Here is a 25,526-nt window from a genome sequence, read left to right as displayed (position 1 = left end):
TCCTGTTGCCAGACACGGGGTCTTCCAGTAGCCACTCTCTTGACCCAGGGCAGCACTACTTATTCCAAGCACTTGATGTAGGCCTACGTGTTGAGCCTGAGGCCATGTGGGAAGATGAATGGAGGCATAATGTTGGCATAACATTGCCTTCACTAGTCAGCACTCCAAACATTATGATGTTGACTGGGTGTTTCATTTTTATCACTCTCGGTACATGTTCATATTGGTACATGTTCGTATTGGAGCTTCCAGCACTTCATATTGGAGCTTCTGGCATGAATACCAAGCAGTACAGCATGTCATTTCCAAATTTCTGTCAGAGTGAATTGCATGATAATGCTGTTTTTCTCACAGATGGTGCCCAACTGACCCTACTATACTGTGTAGTTGACAAAATCTAAAACAATGCACATGCATGAAATTAAAAATATAAAATGGCAACAATTTACCCATTGCACACTGTATATATGTATATATATATATATAGACACTCACACACACATATATACAATGAACTTCTTTCAGTTTCCGTCTACAAAATCCACTCACAACGCTTTGGTTGGCCCAAAGGTATAGCAGAAGACACCTGCCCAAGGTGTCAAGCAGCGGGACTGAACATGGAACTATGTCATTAGGACATAAGCTTCTTATTGCACAGGCACACCTGCATTTATATATGGTACAAAATTTTTTTTTAAATGAAGATGAGATAAAAAGACAAAGATGCTCAGGAAAATTGAAAGAAGTCTTTAACATTTGAATATATATATGTGCGTGTGTGTGTGTGTATATATATATATATATATATATATATATATATATATAATATATATATATATATATATATATAATTGTTATAATTATGTATATAATTATAAAATATTTTGTAAAATTTACCTATAAGGTTTTTATTTCTACACTGGCTACCTGGTAAAATTATTATTGATTTTACCCTTTATAATTAAAATAATATTTGAATAAATTCACTCCATGACCGAAACTGCATTTACTGCAGTCTAGATCTTAACACAGGGACAACTGATGAAGGGGAATATTCTTTATGTTACATGTCTCGTTTCTCTGTTTGTCTTTTTTCGTTGTTTGAAAAAAAGTTCGTTTTCAATGTTTTTGTTTTTATGTTTTCGTTTCCTATTGTGTTCAACGTTTTTTTTTTGATGTCCTGTACTCATATATGCATGTATATATACATATATATGTAGGTATGTACATATATGTATGTATATATGCATATATTTATATATTATTTATATTATACATATATATAATGAAACTCAAGATATAACCCCAAAAGTTCTCAGCAAACATTGCCTTTTAGTTTGGTTGCCATTGTTAGTTTATATATCTTATCAGAAATATTATATTACGAATATACCATTATACCTGAGTGGTTCGAACCATGTATTTCAGTTAGATGTCATTAAACATTGGGGGGTACAGCAATAAATTATTAGTGATATTCTGCAGAATTTAAATAAGAATATCTAGAAAACATTTTCCAAACATTTTTAGCATTTAAATTTTAGAAAAAAAATTTCTGGTTTCATATTTGATTTCTAAGAAAAGATGAGAGATATATAATAATATTCACTGAATCTGCAATGGATCCTATATTTTCATGCAACAATACATGGAATGGTTTGATTTAAATGTTAATATATTTCCATAATGAAGAACAATCTATATAAGATTATGATGCTTGACCAGTAAATACATGGTCATAAGTTCAAACCTTCTGCAGTTGTTGTGCTTTTTCCCTACTTTATATTCCATTCTATCTTTGAGTTAGGTGATTAACAACAGAGGTTGCATCCAAGTGTAAAACACCAGTTCTAGCAACAAAAATGCTTAAATTTACAAAACATCCAGCCTGTACCAACATGGACAAATAGTTATAAATAAAAAAATTTTTTAATGGAACAATTTCTAGGGAAATGGGAGAAAATTTGGGCAGGGTGTTAGCTTGCTTTTGAAGCAATTACTTTTACTACTGCTACCCCTTCCACTATGACATGTAAAATACCTATTTCAGTTGAGCAAATTGAAAGTGCCTTAAGTTTTACAATAAATAGAAACAACAGGGTTTGTAGGGTTATTTTAAGCATTCAGGATATGCAATATCCTCACCTTATCTTGTAAATACATCCACATTCCATTTACTGGCTTGCGGAATACACCAGTACCAGTTGCAACAAAGACCTGTAAACATGAGAAATATAATATAACATAAAGAAATTCAGCAAAGTAGTACTACCAACAATCATATTAATCCTAGTATATTACTGATACTAATATTCTCATTACACACAAAAGGATGAAAGACAAAATCAATCAAAGAACTCGGAAAAGTGCAGTATAAATCTAATAACAGTAAAGCATTTGCTCCAATTTTCAACTGATCTGCCATCTATCTTAGTTCTACATGTTAGTTCTTATTCCAAAATGGTTTTTATCAATATGACTAGCTTAAGGTGACCCACTCTACGCACGGGTGAGGGTGTGGTTGTTACTTTCTGTAGCTTCCTTTGTTTCTTATTGCCACATTCTCCATCTTTGTTTCTCTCCTTTCTCTCTCACTTTCCCTTCCTTTCTCTCAGACTCTCCCTCACTTTCTCTTATTCTCTATCTATCTCTCTCCCATTTATAAAGAATGTCAACATAATTTTGCATTATTCCAGTATTTTATGTATAACAACATGTAAACTATATAATACATATTAAGTGAGTAGGTAACTAAGCAAGTTTTAAATCTGAAGAAATTAGAAATTTGGCTACATCTGATGCAAAAGAATAAATAACTGCATCATCAGCCATAGACTGAAGCTCATAAAAGGAAACCTAGTATATCCCAATGTCCCCTCCACAATATAGCTGTACATATTCACTCTCCTTCATTTCATTAGTCAAAGGTCCTATCTAAGCTGTTAGATTCCATCTAAACTTTATTTTCAATATCTATTCATTCCAGTGCAGGTATCTTTACTTCACTTGAGTTATATAAAAACAAGAATAAACATGTCAACAAGATTTACCTGTATAGGAATCCCAAGTTTATTAACAATATTTTCAATTTTGTTTTTCATTTCTTCCATTTTTACATTACCAGTTTTCACACCATGCTAGAATAACAACATATCATAGGAAAAAAAGTAAAAGAATTTGGAAGTGAAGAAACATCATCAACATCATTTTAACATCTGCTTTTCATGTGCTAGGAAGGATTGGAACACACACACATTATATATATATATATAAATTTACATCTAATATAGGATAAAATTTTCAAAAAAAATGTTATCAATGGCCAGCATATTAAAAATTACCTTTAAAGGTTAAATTTATAAACAACTTTAAAGGTATAAGTTGTTTATATATATATATATACATACAGTGGTGGACTGGCCAGGTTGCCAGCTTGCCTGATGGCAAGTGGGACCCTGCGCCATTAGAATCCATATATGGGGGGGGGGGCTATGTCAGTATCTAAGGGGCTCATCCCCTCAAGTTTGAGAATTTTTTATTCACTCCTGGAAGAATGCATTAATTAGTTTAGCCTGGCTGTGTTTGTAGACAGTTGAAAAGAATACTTTTCACAAAAAAAAAAATTAAATGATAGCATTGTAGTTGTGGGTGGGCCCCCTTAGTCTCCTGGCAACCAATATTTTTAGACCCAGTCTACCATTGTATGTGTGCGATGAATATATAGGGATAAATTATCCAGATGGGTACCATAAGAGGTCTCGGGAATAGTCCAGCCAGGTTCCAGCAAACCGCATCAAATAGTAAGAAACACCAATAATTGCTTGGGATGAGAAATCCCACTGTGATTCCACTGATGGGTAAATGAAAGTTCACTTCACTGAATTATGAATATTTTCAGGAGTGTAAATCCAAAACAATTACAAAGAACACGGAAACTGGTACATCTTCAAATTTTTTTTTTTAATTTTAACAGTTAATTCCACAGCATAATTGGTTAAAATGACCAACACGTGTTTCTCCTGCACAGAGAATGTGAAGTTGCATGTGCAATCTGCAATATTCTGCTATGCACTTTCAGGATTTTTCCACAAGTGTGGTTCAAAGCAAACTGAATTAATTGTGCTTGGCCAGCTTATTTCTTTATTTTACTATGGTTTAAGATACAAAAGGGAAGTGAGGGAGAGATGGTGAATCTTGATATGCTATAAAATTTACTTTGTGTCTGACCTCCTGTTGACCTTAGTTTCAGGACAAAACTGAGTTCTATATACTATATTAGGTCAACGTATGTATCTTAGTGTTTTAATATAACTTCACATATATATATATATATATTCCAAAGATGAAACATGAGCCAGATGTGTCCCCTAATTCACCTAGGGTGACAGCAACTCTTAATAAGACTATACTCACATGACAACCATCCAACCCAGATGGTATGGGAAGTAAACCTAAAATTATGATGATTTCATGTGTGTTGTAACATAATCTGTTACATACAATAAATGAGATAACCAGACAACAGTAAAAACAATGTAATGAACTAACAAATCTCTTTACAAACCAACAATCAATATTTCTTGTGAACTAACCAACCTACAACTTCACTACAAACTAACACGAACTTCATTCGACTCCAAATTCTGAACCTCTGCACTCACTCGGATTGTTATTTATACTTTACTCAAACTAATCAATCTCTCACAAGGAGATATTGTAACTCTCATCACAACATCTCCCCTTTTGAAATTTTGACTACTGTGAGAAAGTGGAATTTCTTTTATTTTTTCTTTCCAGCACCTCTCCCTCCTTTTTTTTTTTTAGCTGTTGTATATTAATAGTTGCCCGACTTTTACAGTGGTATTGTTCATTGCGCACAGCACTTTTTCTTTCTGTTGTACTGAGCATTCTTGTTACCCCCACCTTTTTTTTTTTTTGAAAATTTAATATCTGTTTTGTTTAGGTATTACTTCCAGATATTCAGTTTTTTTCGTTTTCTGAAGCTAGCTCTATGGGGTTCAATATCTCTTGGTGGTGGCACTTCAAACATATCATAGAAGACTTTCCACTTCGGTCTTCTGTAGGTCTCATCTTTAACTGGTTAAGGTGCCTCTTATGTTCCAATTGTTGTCCTCAAATTAAATACATCATATTACCTAATCTTTTGGTTACACAGTCATCCTCCTAACCTTCTTTACCATTTTTGTAATTTTTAAAATGAACTTTATCTCCTACTTTGAAATGTTTACTAATATTTCCTATATTTCCTTCAAATGTATTTTTTGTCTTTCCTTTATATGTATTTTTTCCTAACAATAATTTATCAAAGAGCGATTTTATTTTACACATGAACATTAACTTTGCTGCTGACTTCCTGAATTAGTATTTGGATTTGGCATTATTTTATATACTCTCAAAAATTTCATTAGTGCCTCAACATTATCTAGTATATTCCTAGCTTTTCATTGCATGTATTCTGCAGAAATTTCTTAATTCATATCCCGTGAATTGTGTTTCATTATCTGAAACTAACGTGTCTGGAACACCGTATCAAGCAAATAACTCGAGTAGGAACTTTATCTTTGTCTTTGCTGTGGGTTTATTATATCTCCATACCTCTGACTACTTTGTATAGCTATCCACAATGATTAGATAGTATGCACCATTCACTGGTCCAGCGTAGTTGATATGTATCCTGGACCATGGGCTTTCGGTCTTTGTGCATAGACCTAGTTTGTCCGAGAATACTTGCAGAAAGATTTTTTTAAATTTTCTCTTTAACTATTCAGACGAATTATTTTTAGACGGGCAACCATTTACATTTTTACAATAGAGATTCATGAGGAAGTCCCATATTCTAGCCAATCAGTAGCATTTTTAACAACAAAGACTTTTGTTTTGCAGGTTTTCCTTCGAAATGTGACATTAGTCTCCATTTCACCTATGAAATGTAATTTGTCACCCATCACGCTATAAGCAGATTTGTTTTTTTCTCAACATAGGTTTCCCTATTTTCTTCCATGTATCCATATTTATTATTGAAATATCACTTCCAGTATTCAATTGAAGTTTAATATGTAGTCCATTTATTTTTACATGTATGAATTTTCTTATTTGGGAGTTGATTTTTGTTTCTGGATTAGGATGTGGTGCTCTTTTTTGGTTGTACTTTTCCGGTCGGCATATCTGTATTTTTGAAGAATCCTTTTCTTGAATGTTTTCTGCATCATGTTTCAGGTTTACCATCCTTTGGCATTCTTCTGCCATGGACTGTAAGATTAGGTCTTGGTTTGCTTGTTCCAATTTAGGAAGAATTCTTGCCTGAATTTCTGTATCTTCATTTGCTGGAAGGCCTTGTATGAAAACAAGACACTTGAACATCTCAGGTGTAAGTTCTTTGAGTTTAAAAGTTTCACACATCCTGTTGACTGTTCTTGTGTATGTGACGAAATCATCATTCCCTTTTTTCGTTATATTCCAATACTCCATTTGTGTATTAAATAGAAAAGTTTTATCACTGAATACGTTCGACAGTAATTCTATTATTTCTTTAAAACAAATTTCATTGGGTTTTTTGGGCAATACAATATTACAGTAATGTTCATGCTCTAACGGAGTTAATTTTCACAATAACAATCTCACTTTTTGTTCATCCGACCATGATTTGCAATCTTGCTTAAAAATGTCTTTGTACCTTCTGTAGAACGATGCAAAAGTTATACCCTCCTCTGGGTTACAACTAAATTCATTCGAGTGTTGGACCTCTCAGAAGCAATGACCAAGACCTTTGGGATTATGTCATGTTTGAGAAGAGGACCCATCAAGCCAAGCAAAAATACAGTCGTGGCAGGTACCTGTGTTACACAAATGGCACCCATGCCAGTAGCACGTAAAAGAATCCATTACACTCTTGGAGTGATTGGTGTTAGGAAGGGCATCCAGCCAAAGAAACCATGCCAAATCAGACAGGAGTTTGGTACAGCCTTCCAGCTTGCCAGCCTTGGTTAAACCATTCAGCCCATGCCAACATGGTCAACATATTTGGTTACATATTTTGGTATACAAACAATAGAAAAGTAATGAATACATGCAGTACAGATAATTGTTCCAAACTTTTATTTAAATCGTTCTCTACTTAGAATATTCACAATTGATTCCTCACTATCAAATAGACGAAATTATTTTTGTTTCTCAAGTTGTGAATGTTCAGCTCCAAACAAATATGTACATCATCATCGTTTTAACTCACTTGTGTAATGGGGTGCGTGTACATGGGCGCACACACCAGTGGACTGTAGCCATACTGACACCTAACCTATATCACGATCTCGTTGATGAAATAAGTTATCTCCCTTCACAGAGTTACCTCCTTTATGTATGAAGTGTACGAAAATTAGTTTCTTTTACACTTCACACATTGTGCATTGCTACACCACCACTCGAAGGGTTATTTTTCACTTCGGCTATCGGCTTTTTTTTTTGTTTTTTGGGGGGTATTTTGTGCTTTTTTTCATCTGGTACTAAATTTATTGCTCTCATTAAAAGTGAAAAGCAAAAGCTGTTACTTAATTCGGACATGACTAACACAAGGATCTCCTACTTGAATCATCTCCATTCACCCTACTCTGAATAAAACGTATTTACATATATATATATATATATAATGCAACACTGCACAAATTCTGTCCGTCATGTTTGCATAATCTATTCACCTTGTACTTTTAGAGTCCCCCCTCACATTTCATCAACACTATTTTATCGCTCTTTCCATCTTGTAGTTATGTAGTTCCTCACGGCAAGAAACTTTGTTCTGTTCTTGCTCCTTCTTTCATACTTTAACCTCTCATTTCTTAGCATAAAGTTTTCTCCTCAATGGAAGCCTCACTCAATTGAAAGAGATATTAGTCTTGCAAACTGCATGGCATTCTCACTAGTACTGGTGTCATGAAAAAATAACCCAGTACCCTCAGTAAAATAGTTGCCATTAGGAAGGACATCCAGCAATAGAAACCATACTAAAGAAGACACTGGAACACGATGCCATACAGAGCTATCGGATCCTGTCAAACCATGCAACTCATGGAAGACGAACAGTAAAAGATTCCCATGATCAGATATGTTATTACATGAATATTGCAACCGCAGGACACCGCTTGCATGACAGTGGCACTTGTTTACAGCTATGATGCAGTAATAACACACACACACACACACAACAGGCTTCTTTCAACTTCCATCTACCAAATCCACTAACAAGTTGGCCCAGGGCTATAGTAACTAAAAGACACTTACCAAGGTGCCCTGCAGTAAGACTGAACCCAGAACCATGTACATACTTATTTCTTTACTGCCCACAAGGGGCTACACACAGAGGGGACAAACAAGGACAGACAAACGGATTAAGTCAATTATATCGACCCCAGTGTATAACTGGTACATATTTAATCGACCCCGAAATGATGAAAGGCAAAGTCAACCTTAGCAGAATTTGAACTCAAAACGTAAAGACAGACGAAATACTGCTAAGCATTTCCCCAGGTGTGCTAGCGTTTCTACCAGCTCGCCACCATGTGCACACTTCTTACTACACACCAATGTCTGTGCCTCCACACAAAATAGGAATATCAAAGCTTAGCTGCTTAAACACATCCAAAAAAACATGTCTAACTCAGAATATGCAATTCTAAATTGTTAACTTTGCCAAAGAATCTATACCTACAGAGTTGAGCTGACTCTTTATATTATGTATAAAATAAATCATTTCACATACTACTTACTTGATTAGTGAAGAGAACAACTTTGTATCCGTTTTGAAATAACTCTTTTAATCTACTGATAACTTGTGGAAAGATTATTCTAAAAAGAAAAAAAAATGATATAATTATGTTAATAATTAACAATAATCTAACATCAGCACAAGATCACAAATATTTGGGGCATGTACAGGCAGTTAGATTGAAACTAGTATTTAACAGTACTTTATTTTATTAAGTCTGGAAGGATGAAAGATGTAGCCAACTTCAAAGAGATTTTTTTTGACTTCAAAATATAGACATGAATATTGCAAAACATTTTTTTTCCAATGCTTTACCAATTCTGTATCCCCTATCCTAATGTTGGTTTCAAATTTTGGCACAAGGCCAGCAGTTTTGGGGGAGAGGTAAATCAATTACATCAAGCCCAGTGTTTAGCTGATATTTTAATTTATCAACCTTGAAAGGATGAAAGGCAAAGTGAACCTTGGCAGAATTTGAACTCAAAACATAAAAATAGATGAAATACAACTAAACATTTTTTCCAGCATGCTAATAATTCTGCCAGCTCACTGCCTTTCCCTATCCTAATATTGGTTTCAAGTTTTGGCATAAGGCCAGCAGTTCCGGGGAAGGTGTAAGTCAATTACATTGACTCCAATGCTCAGCTAGTACTTAATTTATCAATCCCGAAAGGATGAAAGGCAAAGTGGACCTTGGTGGAATTTGAACTCAGAACATAAAGGCAGACAAAATGCCACAAAGCATTTTTTTCCAATTCTGCCAATAAACATTTTTTTAACAATTCTGCCAGCTTCCCCTGTCCTAATATTAGTAATAATGATTGCTAATATAAGCACAAAACCGTATTAAGAGCTGAGAAGAAATGACTGTTTCTATTACAGATTCAGTGATATAAAGTCTGAAAATTAGGAGTTGGAAACAGTCAGTCAATTAAAACAACCCCAGTACTTGAAGCAATAAACGGTAATGTTGACCTTAAGATTTAAACTAACATTAAAGTGCTGGAATAAAATGCTGCCAGAAATTTTGCCTGACACTGAAACAACACTACTAATACAAACAATAATTTCTATTGACTAGAAACAAAGGACATAATCAAAGTGGAAATTAATTATTTAAATTTAATCTGTGTACATTACTGATAATTATTTTAGCAATCCTCAAAAATGTTAAATATTGTACTGGACTCTGTAATATTTGAACTTAGAATACAAAAACTATAAATCTAAATACATCAAAGCAACTGAGCTGACCTTCTACCATTCCTGTCAAATGAGTGCTTTTAATAACAATTTTTTTCTTTACTAAGTATTAACTTACTTCCAATCTCCGGAATGTTGAGGGAATACCTTTCCTGACTGGGTACAAATTATTGTTCCATCTAAATCAAAACCAGCAATCTGGAATAACAAGACAGAATTAATCAATAAAACCACCTTTTGTGTTAATTAACAAATCGAAGAATCAGATACAATATTATCAAATTCAAAGCAATGAAATATGTATAGGTAATAGGGGTAAGTAAGACCAAATAGTTAAGAAGTTCACTTCTCCATCATGAGGTCCTGAGTTCAACCCCACAGTGTGGCATCATAGGCCAAGAGTCATTTTCTCAGCTTTGGGCCAACTGAAACCTTAAGCAATAACAGAGGAATTCAAGACAGGCTGCTCCTGGGTGCTCCTCTATGCTGATGACCTTGCTCTAATAGCTGAGTCACTACTAAAACTAGAGAAGTTTCAGGTGTGGAAGCAAGGTCTAGAATCAAAGGGTCTTAGAGTCAACCTAACCAAAACCAAAGTCTTAGTAGGTAGGAAGGCAGACAAATCACAAATCCCTTCAGGTAGATAGCCCTGCTGATCTGTAGAAAAGGCATAGGTAGAAATTCCATAAGATGTGCCCAGTGTAAGCTAATGACACATAAGCAGATGTTAAACGATAATGATGATGATAAAGGGTAAAGCTTCTTTCTGAGTCACATAGACTCATAAGGCCAGTTTCCCGATTTCTGCAGGTGGGTGCAATCAAACCAACACCCAATTTCACTCACATGGTATGGATTGATCAGAGACTATAGTAGCAGGTACAAACCCAAAATATCATGCAAATGCTTTTCAGCCACACAACATCTACACTTGAATTAAATATTACATTAATACTAGCCTAACAGACATTTTATGGCAAGAGCACTTGGTACATGTTCTAAGAGAGACAGCTTTCCATTCAGGCTATACCATAATGAATTGTTAAGTATGCAGATATCCCCTGCTTCCTCCTCAACAAAATTTTACTCCCAATTAACCCCTAAGTCATTTATATTAATGGTGGATATAACATCATCATCATCATCATCATTTAACGTCCGCTTTCCATGCTAGCATGGGTTGGACGGTTCAACTGGGGTCTGGGGAGCCCGAAAGCTGCACCAGTCCAGTCAGATCTGGCAGTGTTTCTACAGCTGGATGCCCTTCCTAACGCCAACCACTCCGAGAGTGTAGTGGGTGATTTTATGTGCCACCGACACAGGTGCCAGACGAGGCTGGCAAACGGCCACGCTCGGATGGTGTTTTTATGTGCCACCGACACAGGTGCCAGACGAGGCTGGCAGACGGCCACGCTCGGATGGTGTTTTTATGTGCCACCGACACAGGTGCCAGACGAGGCTGGCAGACAGCCACGCTCGGATGGTGTTTTTATGTGCCACCGACACAGGTGCCAGACGAGGCTGGCAGACGGCCACGCTCGGATGGTGTGTTTTTATGTGCCACCGACACAGGTGCCAGATGAGGCTGGCAAACGGCCACGATCGGATGGTGCTTGTTACGTGCCCACAGCACGGAGGCCAGTCGATGCGGTACTGGCTACGGCCACGTTCGGATGGTTTTCTTATGTGCCACGTGCCACCGGCACTGGTACCACAAAGATACAAATTCCATTGATGTTCATCTATTTTGATTTGTTTTGATTTTCACTTGCCTCAACAGGTCTTCACAAGTGTCACAAGAAGGAAGGTATGCACAGGTGGACTGACTACGTCCCAGGTAGGGGCCATGGGTTATGGCCTGACTAGTCTTGCCGGGTCTTCGGATGGTGTTTTTATGTGCCACCGACACAGGTGCTAGATGAGGCTGGTGAACGGCCACGATCGGATGGTGTTTGTCATGTGCCCACCGCACTGACTACGGCACTGATGGATTTCTTGTGTGCCACAGGCACTGGTACCACAAGATACAAATTCCATTGATGTTCATCTATTTTGTCTATTTTGATTTTGATTTTGATTTTCACTTGCCTCAACCGGTCTTCACAAGTGTCACAAGAAGGAAGGTATGCACAGGTGGACTGACTAGTCTTGCCGGGTCTTCGGAAGGTGTTTTTATGTGCCACCGACACATGTGCCAGATGAGGCTAGCGAACGGCCATGATCGGATGGTGTTTGTTACGTGCCCACAGCACGGAGGCCGGTCGATGCGGAACTGGCTACGGCCACGTTCGGATGGTTCTCTTGTGTGCCACCGGCACTGGTACCACAAAGATACAGATTCCATTGATGTTCATCTATTTTGATTTGTTTTGATTTGATTTTCACTTGCCTCAACAGGTCTTCACAAGTGTCACAAGAAGGAAGGTATGCACAGGTGGACTGACTACGTCCCAGGTAGGGGCCATGGGTTATGGCCTGACTAGTCTTGCCGGGTCTTCGGATGGTGTTTTTATGTGCCACCGACACAGGTGCTAGATGAGGCTGGCGAACGGCCACGATCGGATGGTGTTTGTCATGTGCCCACAGCACGGAGGCCAGTCGATGCGGTACTGGCTACGGCCACTTTCGGATGGTTTTCGCTTGTGTGCCACCGGCACTGGTACCACAAAGATACAAATTCCATTGATGTTCATCTATTTTGATTGTTTTGATTTGATTTGATTTGATTTTCACTTGCCTCAACAGGCCTTCACAAGTATCACAAGGAGGAAGGTATGCACAGGTGGACTGACTACGTCCCAGGTAGGGGCCATGGTTTATGGCCTGACTAGTCTTGCCGGGTCTTCGGAAGGTGTTTTTATGTGCCACCGGCACTGGTACCACAAGCGGTACTGACTACTTTTTATGTGCCACCGACACAGGTGCTAGATGAGGCTGGCGAACGGCCACGACCGGATGGTGTTTGTTATGTGCCCACAGCACGATGGCGAGTGATGCGGCACTGACTACGGCCACGTTCGGATGGATTCTTGTGTGCCACCGGCACTGGTACCACAAGCGGTACTGATTACGGCCACGTTCGGATGGATTCTTGTGTGCCACCGGCACTGGTACCACAAGCGGTACTGACTACGGCCACGTTCGGATGGATTCTTGTGTGCCACTGGCACTGGTACCACAAGGATACAAATTCCATTGATGTTCATCTATTTTGATTTGTTTTGATTTGATTTGATTTTCACTTGCCTCAGCAGGTCTTCACAAGTGTCACAAGAAGAAGGTATGTACAGGTGGACTGACTACGTCCCAGGTAGGGCCCACGGGTTATGACCTGACTAGTCTTGCCGGGTCTTCGGATGGTGTTTTTATGTGCCACCATGTTCCCACAGCACGGAGGCCAGTCGATGCGGTACTGGCTACGGCCACGTTCGGATGGTTTTCTTGTGTGCCACAGGCACTGGTACCACAAAGATACAAATTCCATTGATGTTCATCTATTTTGATTGATTTTCACTTGCCTCAGCAGGTCTTCACAAGTGTCACAAGAAGGAAGGTATGCACAGGTGGATCGACTACGTCCCAGGTAGGGGCCACGGGATATGGCCTGACTAGTCCTGCCGGGTCCTCGCATGCACAGCACACTTCCATAGGACTCGGTCTTCAGTCATTTCCTTGGTGAGACCTAAAGTTCGAAGGTCGTGCTTCACCACCTCGTCCCAGGTTTTCCTGGGTCTACCTCTTCCACAGGTTCCCTCAACTGCTAGGGTGTAGCACTTTTGCACACAACTATCTTCAGCCATTCTCGTCACATGACCATACCAGCGCAGCCGTCTCTCTTGCACACCACAACTGACACTTCTTAGGTTCAACTTTTCTCTCAAAGTACTTACACTCTGACGATTATGAACACTGACATTACACATCCATCGGAGCATACTGGCTTCATTTCTTGCAAGCTTACGCATATCCTCAGCTGTCACGGCCCATGTTTCACTACCATGTAGCATGGCTGTACGTACACACGCATCATATAGTCTGCCTTTTACTCTTAGCGAGAGGCCTTTTGTCACCAGCAGGGGTAAGAGCTCTCTAAACTTTGCCCAAGCTATTCTTACTCTAGCAGTTACACTTTCAGCACACCCACCCCCGCTACTGACTTGGTCTCCTAGGTAGCGGAAACTATCAACTACTTCTAGTTTGTCTCCCTGGAACGTGGTAGAAGTTGGTCTCTGCACATTTCCAGTGTTTATTTCTCCTAAGCATCTGCCACAGACAAAAACTATTTTCTTAGTTAGCCTTCCTTTGACATTGCTGCACCTCTTATGTGTCCATAGCTTACACTTGGTGCACCTTATAGAGTTTCTACCTACACCTTTTTTACAGATCGAGCAGGGCCATCTACCTGAAGTCGTTTGTGGTTGGTCCACCTTCCTACTTATTAGGACTTTGGTTTTGGCTAGGTTGATTCTAAGGCCCTTCGATTCTAATCCTTGTTTCCACACCTGAAACTTCTCCTCCAGTTCTGATAGTGACTCAGCAATTAGAGCAAGGTCATCAGCATATAGGAGCTCCCAGGGGCATCCTGTCTTAAATTCTTCCGTTATTGCCTGGAGGACTATGATAAATAGGAGGGGGCTGAGGACTGAACCTTGGTGGACCCCAACCTCTACCCGGAATTCTTCACTGTACTCGTTGCCAACCCTCACCTTACTAGCTGCGTCTCTGTACATGGCTCGCACAGCTCTCACTAACCATTCATCTATCCCTAGTTTCCTCATTGACCACCAGATAAGGGATCGGGGGACCCTGTCAAAGGCTTTCTCTAAGTCAACAAAAGCCAGGTACAAGGGCTTACCTTTGGCTAGGTATTTCTCCTGCAGCTGTCTTACCAGGAATATAGCATCAGTAGTACTTTTCCCTGGCACGAACCCAAACTGCATATCATCTAAGCTAACTCTCTCTCTAATTAACTGGGCTATAACCCTCTCCGTAACCTTCATTACCTGATCCAACAGCTTGATGCCCCTGTAGTTATTTGTATCTAGGGCATCGCCTTTACCTTTGTAGCAGTTGACTATTATGCTGCTACACCAGTCATTGGGTATGACTCCTTCGTGTATCACCTGGTTAACTATACGGGTGACTATGCTATAGCCGACACTACCAGATATTTTGAGCATCTCTGCAGTAATTCCTGATGGGCCTGGGGCTTTCCCTGTCTTCATGCTTCTAATTGCCTTAGCTACCACGGAACTATCAACTCGGATAGCTGGTCCCTCTGTTGGGTCAACATTCGGCAGACTCTCTTTATCCCATTCATTTTCCTCATTCAGCAACCTTTCATAGTGGCGTCTCCAAGCTTCTATCTTTGCATCCTCATTTAGCGCAAGTGAACCATCCTCCATGCGAACACATTTCTCTCCTACCACATCTCGATTCTCTGTCACACACTGTCTTGCAACACGAAATACCTCAAGTCTTTCATCCTCACGGCGCAGGACATTGGCAAATTTTCTTAATTGCAAATAATGTAAACATCTTCCTCTGGCGATTCAACTTACCTTCTTTCGGCTGTAAGTTCCCTTTTTGGTATATACCATTAAGTGACTGAATTGATTCCACCTAGACGATGGACAAGGAGGAGCAGTTTTTGTCTGATCAGAAGACTCTGAATTTGTAGGGAGAGATTCAGATTCATGTTTGGTTTTTTTAGATTTGTTCTGCACACTTGACACCTTCAAAGTAAATTCATGTAGATACATAAAATAATTAGCATTTAACCCTTCAGTATTTAAACCAACCATATCCGGCCCAAATATTCTACTTGTTTTGTATTCAAACTAGCCAGATTTGGCTTCACACACCTACTCTACAATGTCATTGTAAAAATTAATAAATCACATAAATCATAATCTTGAAGGTTCAAGATAATGCATGATTAATTCAAAATAATGTGAATGAATCTGAATGCTAAAGGGTTAATTTTTACAGATATTTGTTTAATGTTTATGTAAATTACGTACTGGTTTTTTGAAACGATTGACTCCTTTACATTGAAGCATATTTTGTGTACAGCAGTAGTATTCTAACATGGGCCTCACTTGAGGTTAATAAATAGATCATCAGCAACAGTTCACAAGTAAAACATTTTCTGTCTTTAAAGAGGAAGACTAGTCTTTGAAAAACAGTGCTTTGTTATAAATGTGAGTTCACCAGAAAGATCGTCAATGAGTGTATACTCATTAGTAGCATCTTTGAAAGTTTTAACTTCTAATGTTGCTCATAACAAAAGAGAGTATGTGAAAGATTATTTCCTTAGTATGAACATTGATTGTATCTTCATGTAATTGAAAGAGACAAGAATATCATGTCTTGTCTCTTTCAACTAAATGAAATGAGAAGATTTTAGAAAATTAATCAAAGAACAATGCATGAGAAAATGATACTGAAAAGAAAACAACAAAAAAAATTTAATTAATAGGAAAAATGTTTCAATAAGATTTAAAACATAGAAATACCTCATTAACTTGGATTTCACCTTTTACTTTATCACTTCTGTGCTTATTCTTTAGATCTTTCGATTTTGTAGATTTTACTTTTGCGGGGATACTTTCTTTGTCTTTACTGCTGTGGATTTCTTTTTGAAGTTTAGATTTTTTTGCTGGTACTGAAAATTTCTCATTGTCAGTATCTGAAGAATGCCTTTTGCCTGAACATCCAGCTGTTACTTTATTAGTGTAGTGATGCTTAACTTTAACAATATGAGGATATTCACCACTAAGAATATAAAGAGTTGCATTATTAGGCAATCGAGTGATTTCTCCTTTATTCAATTCTTTGTCATCAACTGCAGAATTATTGCTGCCTATCTGTTTTATTAGAACTTCTCCACTTTCCCAATCTGCACAAATTTCAACTGGAAAATAAAAAGGACAACTACTATAGAATTGGTGTTAGGTACAGATTTATATAACGATTAAAATTAGCATGACATGACCAAGTAAAAAGTTTACCTGTCAAGAAAGTTTATTGGAACACTAAAATCTTTGTAGGGCTAGTCAAAGGAGGAGGAGGGTGAACTAACTATGCCAGACTGACATGTACTGATAAACTGACATGTCAGTCTCATCAAATCAATTTTATTAATATAGATTATTTTTCTGTTCTTGGAGTGCTTTTATTGCATTCAGTTTAATTTATCAGAGTGAACTGTCATTGAAATTTTAAGTAAAAGTTCATCCTTTTTGCATGCAGAAAACAACAGAAAAGTATCGGAACATTATAAAAGTAACTGGATTCCTCACAACAGTCATTTCATTAGAGAAAGAACAGAGGTAATTTTCAAAAATAGTATTCTGGATATGTTATGTCCTTAATGCATTTAGAGAAGATCATTTGCTTAGCTGATAGAGATTTTGTAAGGTTTTGCAAAAAATATTTTCTGAAAGTCAAAAATGCAGTAAATATTACTCATTGTGCCCCACCACCCATTACTGGGGAAATGTGGACTTTCAGGATAGCTGTGCCATATAAGTTGGAATTTCCACATTTTTATCAAGATTTCCACTCCATATTTTTAACATGCATTACAAAACATGATTCAGACAACACAACACAGACTTTAAAAAAAGACTTTCACTATGACAGGTTGTTGTTGTTAGGTTGTATTGACAGACTTAAAATACCTACATTTTTAATCAATACTTGTTAGTTACTATGGTGATAATACTACCTAACTATCTATCTATCTATCTATCTTCCACACACACTCTAGTAAAGAGCAAACAAACAAATCATGTATATGTGATTTTATATAAGAAACACAGGTACTTCTTTGACAGTAAAAAGTCTGCATTAAAAATACTGAAATTGATTTATACATTTATTGGGCTTTATCTTCAGTTTGGTTTAAAAAATTGCAAAATAACAGTATACTTTCAAAACAGAAGTATACTATACATGCACTAAAATATTTAAAACTCAATAACATTTTTTTTTTAAACTTGGGAATACTGTATACTGCCAGTAACATGCATAGTACATATACACTATAATTAATGTAAGATGTACATCTTTTTACCATAAATATTTTAAATTTCACCTTTTTGTTTCCAGTTATGTAATTTTTGAAAATTTTATTCATTTGTTATAAAAATTAAATGACAGCATTGTAGTTGTGGGTGGGCCCCCTTTGTCGCCTGGCCACTAATATTTCTAGACCCAGTCCACCTCTGTTTATGTGTGTGTGTGTGTGTGTGTGTATACAGTGTGCAGTGAAAAAACTACCGTCTAAATTACACAAAAATGAAAATAACACTGACATCTCATTTTAACAGATATATTTACCAAAATTACACAAAAATATCTTGAAATACTGAAGAGTAAAATTATTCAATAAAATCACCATTGGCTTCAACCATGACCTCCAGACGACTTCGGAATTCCCTGCAACTCTTCTGGATGGTCTCCTTGTTTAAGTTGGTGAATGCTGTCATAATCCTTGCCTTCAATTCATCTTTGGTGTTACTAGGAGTTTTGTTGGTCTCTCGCTCAACTGTACCCAACATATAATAATCAAGGAGGTTGCAGTCTAGGGAGTTAAATGGCCAGATGTTAGGGGTAATTTGGTCACAGAAATTGACAGCCATGACTGGGTTCTCCTGCTTGTGTGGCATAGTGCATCAGACTACTTCCTCCAGGCACTTGATGTAGGCTTCCGAGTTGAGTCTGAGGCCATGAGGAAAGATGAATGGAGGCATTATGTCACCATTACTAGTGGTCACTCAAAATACCATGATGTTGAGTAGATGTTTGATTTTTATCACTCTCAGTACATGTTTTGGGAAGACAGCAAGCCAACGGCTGTTCTGTGTGTTCACCATCTGTTCGTATTGGAGCTTCCTGCATGAATATATATATATATATATATACAGGGTGTGACGGGTAAATTGTCGCCATTTTATATCTTTAATTTTGTGTATGCTCATTGTTTATTTTTGAGTTTGTCAACTATACAGTGTAGTAGGGTCAGTTGGGCACTGTCTTTGAGAAAACAGCACCATGACACAATTCACATTGCCAGAGATTTGGAAACTACATGCTGTACTGCTTGGCATTCATGCAGGAAGCTCCAATATATATACGAGCAAAATGCCCCCCATCCAAGGGACGGTGCTGAGTTGTCAAACATTTAAACCAAATTTTCTCAAAACAACTTGTCTGACCGTCCCATAGGACTCCCCTTTGAGAAACACTGATTTAACCTAAATTTGAGACACCAGCAAAAGACGGATTTTGACTGATGTACTTGCGCATACAAATGCGCGTTCCCACGCATTCTCACCTGGAATCGATTTTGTTGCGTGGAATAGGCTGGATTCGACAGATGAAATGACAAATCAGTCAACTCTAGAAACAAAGTGAGTAACTGGTGGTAGGAGTCACGAAGAAAGAAGAGCCCACAACTAGAAGAGAAGAATCCTTTCCGGAGACAGCAAGTGAAGTGGTGTCATCAATGAGTCAGCATCCTCTAACATCCACAAGGAGAGAATAGTGATGTAAGAAATCAGCACCAAGAATGGGACAGGGCAGGTCTGCAATGATGAAGATCCACTTGAAATCCCCACTTCGTGATAAATCCAGGGTAAGAGAGATTTGTCCATAGGTTTTGATAGTAGAGTGATTTACCACACAGAGAGAGATGTCGAAAAGACCAGAATTGGTGGAAGTAAATCTCCAGAGCCAAATGCTTACACTGGCACCTCTGTCCACCATAAAGAACTTTGAAGAAATAGCACCTCAGCTGAAAAATGCACAGTAAGGTGAATCAATGGGGGAGACAACTGTCATGCCCAGCACCTCCCTGCCTAGTTTCCCTGAGAAGAGCAAGAGCATGGCTGTTTACACTTTTCGGCCTGATCCTTAAATTTCCTATGGTACCAGCAAATTGATGAAGCCAGAGGCGCATGTCCGCATGAGAAAGAACAACATCCAGTTCTCCATGCAAAATAATTCTGTGAAAACAAATGGTGCAACTTGACGGGTCAGTTCTGCAATGGCCCGCAAGATTTCAGAGGATTGCATGTTGTCTGGAGCAGAAGTATAAGCTCAAGAGGAGGACGAAGAAACACATTGAAGCAAAGGAAAAGGACTCATCTTGACGATAATAGGAACGGAACGCCAAGCTGGTTGAAAGAAATGCCATTAGAAATAGCAGTCAAAGCATCCTAGTTGAAAGAAGACACAATGCGTATCGAACTAGGAATTTTTTTTTTTCAGTAGAAGAGGATGAAAACAAAACATGGCCAACACATGGATAATCCAGGTAGGGTTGAGTGAGAGAGAAACTCATACCTGCCATGTAGGAAAAATTGTTGTCCATGTGTATTCTGGAGAAAATTCCAGATAATTTTTTTTTACATGCAAGAAGAAAATTCCCCTGGGAAGCTGTATCTTCAAAGGATCAAGTTGTAAATTCAGTTACAACACAAGGGGGAAATGATGTGCAGTTTCCTGCTTGAAAATGGCACCAAAATTTTCTGGTGAAGACAATATGGCAACAAGTGAGATCGGTGGTATGTTCCTATACGATGAATGGCAGTCTGGTCATGTAGATGAAGTCAAGAAGGAGAAAAAGGAATACGCATCCACTGGTCAGAAATTCGTCTGGGGTTCACGATTTTAGAAGGAATTGTGGTGTATGCTGCTTTGGGTCACCATTTTAGATAGCCTGTTTGTATCATGGTTGTGGAGCTATCTAAATATGACACTACTCAGAAGACTGTAATACCATTTGTTAGGAACACGGTACAAAGAAATACATAAAACAAAGCTGTAACCTTAAATACTTTTAATGTCAGCTTCACATATATATATATATATATATACAAGTTAAATGACAAATGGAAATGGTTTGATGCGTGTAGGCCATGATCTTCTCCTGTGCATTGTCTGCTAGTCGCTGCATGTTGTAAGAGAGCAAACTAGATTATGTTCTTGCTCTACGACATTTAGATCCCAAAAGAGGAAGAGGTGAGTGTTTGAACCTTAATGCTGCGTGTGCCTTCTATTAGCCAGCCGCTATCAAGGGAGGTAACTGTGCCACTAGCCATGGGTAACTCACCTCACCAAAGTGTCAATTGATGCCCATTGGGTGCTTGGCTCTTGCAACGCCTTAGCCTCGTCATTGCCCGTGGTAATGCTGCAAGCATACTGGCTTGCTGCAGTAGGTTCTGTTGAACCTTGTGGTGAGCGACCAGTTGAAGCGCTTGGTGTTACATTGTTGGGTTTTGTGAGGGGAGGGTTTTTTTAAGTTTCTTTCTTCCCCACAAATGATTTCACTACAGATTAACAGAAAGATTTGGAAGAATTAGGAGAAAGTTCTCCAGTAATTTTCTTTCATGTAAATAAATGTTTAAGCTAATTTAAGAATTTGCCATCAAAATCTTATATACATGTTTATATGTTATACAGAGTGTAACAGGTAAATTGGGACAAATTCCAAATGGGTATATTTCTAATTTGGTGGAGTCTAAATTTTGACTATTACCAGCTTGAATAATCACTTGTACTCTTTTGTATTTCAGATTGAGCAAACTATGAATGTTAATAAAGCATTCAACTGTAGAAGTGTAATTGTTGAATTATTCCATGCCAACAAAAGTGATAGAGAGATTGTTAGAACCACAAAGTATGCCGAATCCACTGCTTTTAGATTTATTGTATGTGAGGAGACACTGCAACATCCTAACTACTCGCTCCAAAACTATTCAAGCTAAAAGAAGTCCCAAACTTCTTAATCACCTGAAATATTTTGGTGGAGACAGCCACATCTTCATGGATGAAAAGAAGTTCATGATAGACAAAGTTGCAAACCATCGACCCTTCCCAAGTTCCGTCAGCTATGAATAGGGAGAATCTGGCTTCCATTATGGTATTTGGAGCTGCTGCAAGTAAAGGGAAACTGATGCCTCCTCATTTTATTGAAGCAGTTCTTAAAATCAACATAGCAGAGTATCTCAAAATCTTAGAAGTTTCGTTGCTTTGGATTAGGAAACATTATGATGCAAGTTGAATCAAGACTCTGCACCAGCCCATTCTTCGGAAAGAGTGCAAGAATTTTTGAAAAAGAAATTACCCATGTTCGTCCCTTGTAGGGACCTCGCATAACTCTGCCTGGGATTTGAAACCAAATCCACCTGCTTGTTGCTTATCAAAACGAGCGGGAGGGGAGGGAAATCCTCTCCACACCAGATGATTGATGAGGAAGCACTTGATACCTAAGGACCTATGCTGGTCAAGGAAAGGTCAGTCCTTGGCTTGGGGTTTGACCTACATTACTGACCATAGTCTATATAACACAGAACATTTCCTATCTCTACCTCTTTTGTATCAGCCAGACCAACGAGCAACACGCTCTTTTGCGTCAACCATGACCAAGAGCTGCACTTTCCTTTCGGCCGCAAGAAAGACGATGCCACCTTTATCTTTTCTTCCTTTTAGTCAGCACCATGCATTCTTTACTCTTTCACTCTCTACTGACAACAACTTCTACACTATCAACTATTAACCAGCGAGCCAATCGTGTTACTATCACTAGAATTGCTAGTTTCTCTTTAACTACCTGTCGAGCAAACGAATAAATATATGTAAATAATATTTCTTCTTGATGCTGATTCTTCGATGTTTACTGGTTACTCGGACGCAAGAACCTTTAAGCGTTACATCTACACGCTATATTTAGTAGTGAGCTACATCATATTGACGTGATATCACATCTTTCATCCAGCCCGCTTCACCCTAAGGATATCTGGCCCTCTAGCTCGCCCGATTTGAATCCGTGAGTTTTGGCTATGGGGCGCTGCTGAAGCAATATCCAACGCAACTTCTCACAACTGTGTCTTCGAACAAGCGAGCATTCAGTAAAATGAAAAAAGAAATAGTCAAGACATGCATATCATTTTGTAAACAGATTGAACTGATAACGAAAGCAAATGACGGTCATATTGAACTGAAATAAGTGCTGAACACTCCACAATAAATTGACATAAACATAAAACTTGCAGTGTTTGATTTTTGATTATACCAATAATATTAAAGATATTTAAATGGTCCCAATTTACCTGTTATACCCTGTATATGAAAATAACATTTCTTTTGTTGGTGACTATAAAAAAAAATTAAAGTAAAGTAAAATCAAAATCTGTTCTGTTGTGTCTGGAGAGAGTCATTTTCTTTTTGGGTGTTATAATTTAACACATTCACCGGTAAAATTTCGAAAAACACATTTCGATTTTGGAGTTACATTTTTTTTTAAAAAACATAACCGCCTTCCTTGGCGGAGGTAAAAAGAAAAAGGCTAAAATTCATGCACTGAATAGAAAAGTCACTAACTTCTATAATGGTAACCTGCAATCTCAAACTTTTGGAATTAGCCTCGCTTAAAAAGGTTTGAGATGGCAAACAGGTTAAAATGATTGTATATAAAACCCAATGATTTTTGCTATACAACCATGTATGGATGGGGGAGAAAGAGATGTATAAAATAAGAGGTTTCAGAACTTAATTAGCTTTGTACATATTGTGAGACTGTCACTATTTTGGTAAAACATGTGATGTGTATAGGTAACAAGTACTGGTTAAGCCATTTTATAGCTCAGCAAACACATTTGTTACGCGGTTAAAATAACACTGATTCAGCAAATATTCGTTAACACAACACACGCATTGGTGAGAATCTTGTGCATCGTCTTTTACTTCGTTTATTTTACTTTATCGAACACTAACAAACATTTAATTATCTTTTTGTTTGGATTAGGACTAGTGTCGATGAACTAAAACAATAAATGAAGTTACGGGTGCACCGAGGCTTAAAGGGAAAATGACAGGCACCAGTAAGTTAAATAAGTTTTACTTACGTTGCTCTCGAGAACATCGTGGATCGGATATTAGAGTTTGTTTCGTTCGTCCAATTATTACGGTCTCTCTATGTGGCAAAGGAATGGGACGGTGAGTTCCTCTGAGACATACAAGTTCACAGGAGTCAAACTTCATCGTATAAAATCCTTCAAAATATAAATGATACTTATAATATCAGTTTGCAATTATGATGAAGCAAGTTAATTTCATCTAAATTATTAGGTGTAAAGTGCCCTCAGCACTACGTACTAGAAGACAGATTGGAAGAAAATTAATAATATTAATAAGAAAATAATTCCAATTACTTTGAAATGTATATATTCACTTCTTTTTTAGAATAAACAAGTTTTTGATACTTCATACAGAAGAAAGGGAGAGAGCATGTGAAATTCAAAAGGAAACAAACTTTCTTTTATAGAACAGTTTATAACTGCACGTCAAGAATCATCTAAGGGGCATAACTTTGACGTAATGCGTCAAATTCGTTCTTTAAAAATAATATTTCCACGTGTTTTCAATCAATGTTTACTGTTTGTTATCTTCTTTTTACTTATTGTGCTTTTACTTAATCATTTTTTTTTAATTGAAATTCCTTTGCTTTTCATTTTAATCGCATTATATCTTATGATAAGGGATAACTTTTTTTAATTTTCTATAGTTCATTTTAAAATAATATAATTGTAAAACAGTACACACATATACAAGTGTGTGTGACAGCACATGTATAGCAGATTTTGGATTATACAGGATTTGGGATTAAATTTGGATTATAGTGGATTTTGAGCTTCAGTGCGTTGGAAATATAAATGACAATATTTTTAAAATTCTGTATTAGATAAGGTTTGATATTAATAAATTTAAGTTAATTTCCTTTATTAAAGCTTCGGCATTCCTTCGATTTGACTCGACAAGACCAAAACGAAACCTTCGGTTGTTTCCGTGACAACTCGACAATTCACTTCGGATATCTTCGTGACCTCTGTGACAGTTGCTAAAATGTGCGGAGGAGAAGAAAGCTAATGGGTTGTTTGTGCGTGCTTGCGATTATAAAATTAGAAATAATTTTTTCTTTATATATACACATGACGAAAATATCGAAATGTTGCTTACCTGTACGCATGCGCAGTAGGCGATAGTGATGGGATGTTATTGACGTTTTGCCTTAGAATAGTTTTGACCGGCCGCTGTGTTGCCAACTTAAAATCAGAATTTTAAGTTAAATTTCAGTAGAAAAAATATACCTAAAAAATGCTAAAGAATAATTATATCAAAAAGCATAATTTTTTTTACTTTCTTTAATTATACCCAGGATTGGAAAATAATTTCTTCAATTTCATTGATTTTGATCACTTTCAGCCTAGGTCTTAACTTCTGTATACATTCAGGGTCCCAATCTTGTTAATTATGTGTTTTGGAATATCGAAGTTTTTGCAACATTTGCCATATTTTACAGACAGTATTGATCTAAGCATAGGAAGATGCATTTTGTTTTTCGATTTTGATTTGATTACACCCATACTACTGAACAACCGTTCAACTTGTGCATTTGGCTTTGGCAATGTCAATAGATTAATGGCAAAATTTGCAACATCTCTAAAAGGATCTCCTCCTGTATGATCTTTATATTCAA

General features: G+C 37.5%; 1 protein-coding gene across 2 annotated transcripts in view; it reads right to left on the bottom strand.

The window, feature by feature from the left end:
• The window catches only part of LOC115213950 (uncharacterized protein F21D5.5), an 87,288-nt gene extending 62,171 nt beyond the window's left edge, over positions 1-25,117 (bottom strand). Inside the window, exons 1-8 of one of the 2 annotated variants that reach the window (XM_036501701.1) lie at positions 25,007-25,117; positions 23,896-24,042; positions 16,498-16,895; positions 15,541-15,714; positions 10,098-10,177; positions 8,778-8,856; positions 3,051-3,137; positions 2,146-2,217 (exon numbers count right to left, since the gene is read on the bottom strand). In XM_036501701.1, the coding sequence (XP_036357594.1) occupies positions 2,146-2,217; positions 3,051-3,137; positions 8,778-8,856; positions 10,098-10,177; positions 15,541-15,714; positions 16,498-16,895; positions 23,896-24,042; positions 25,007-25,016 (1,047 nt within the window). In that variant the 5' untranslated portion in view covers positions 25,017-25,117. Of the gene's footprint in view, positions 1-2,145; positions 2,218-3,050; positions 3,138-8,777; positions 8,857-10,097; positions 10,178-15,540; positions 15,715-16,497; positions 16,896-23,895; positions 24,043-24,201; positions 24,479-25,006 lie in introns of those variants that run through there. The other variant, XM_029782955.2, reaches the window with a different exon arrangement.
• Positions 25,118-25,526: the final 409 nt, after the last annotated feature.

The sequence above is a fragment of the Octopus sinensis genome, linkage group LG1 (genome assembly GCF_006345805.1).
Source record: "Octopus sinensis linkage group LG1, ASM634580v1, whole genome shotgun sequence".
Taxonomy (NCBI): Eukaryota; Metazoa; Mollusca; class Cephalopoda; order Octopoda; family Octopodidae; genus Octopus; species Octopus sinensis.
Note: the sequence above shows the minus strand (reverse complement) of the source record. Positions and strands in the feature narration are given on the sequence as shown.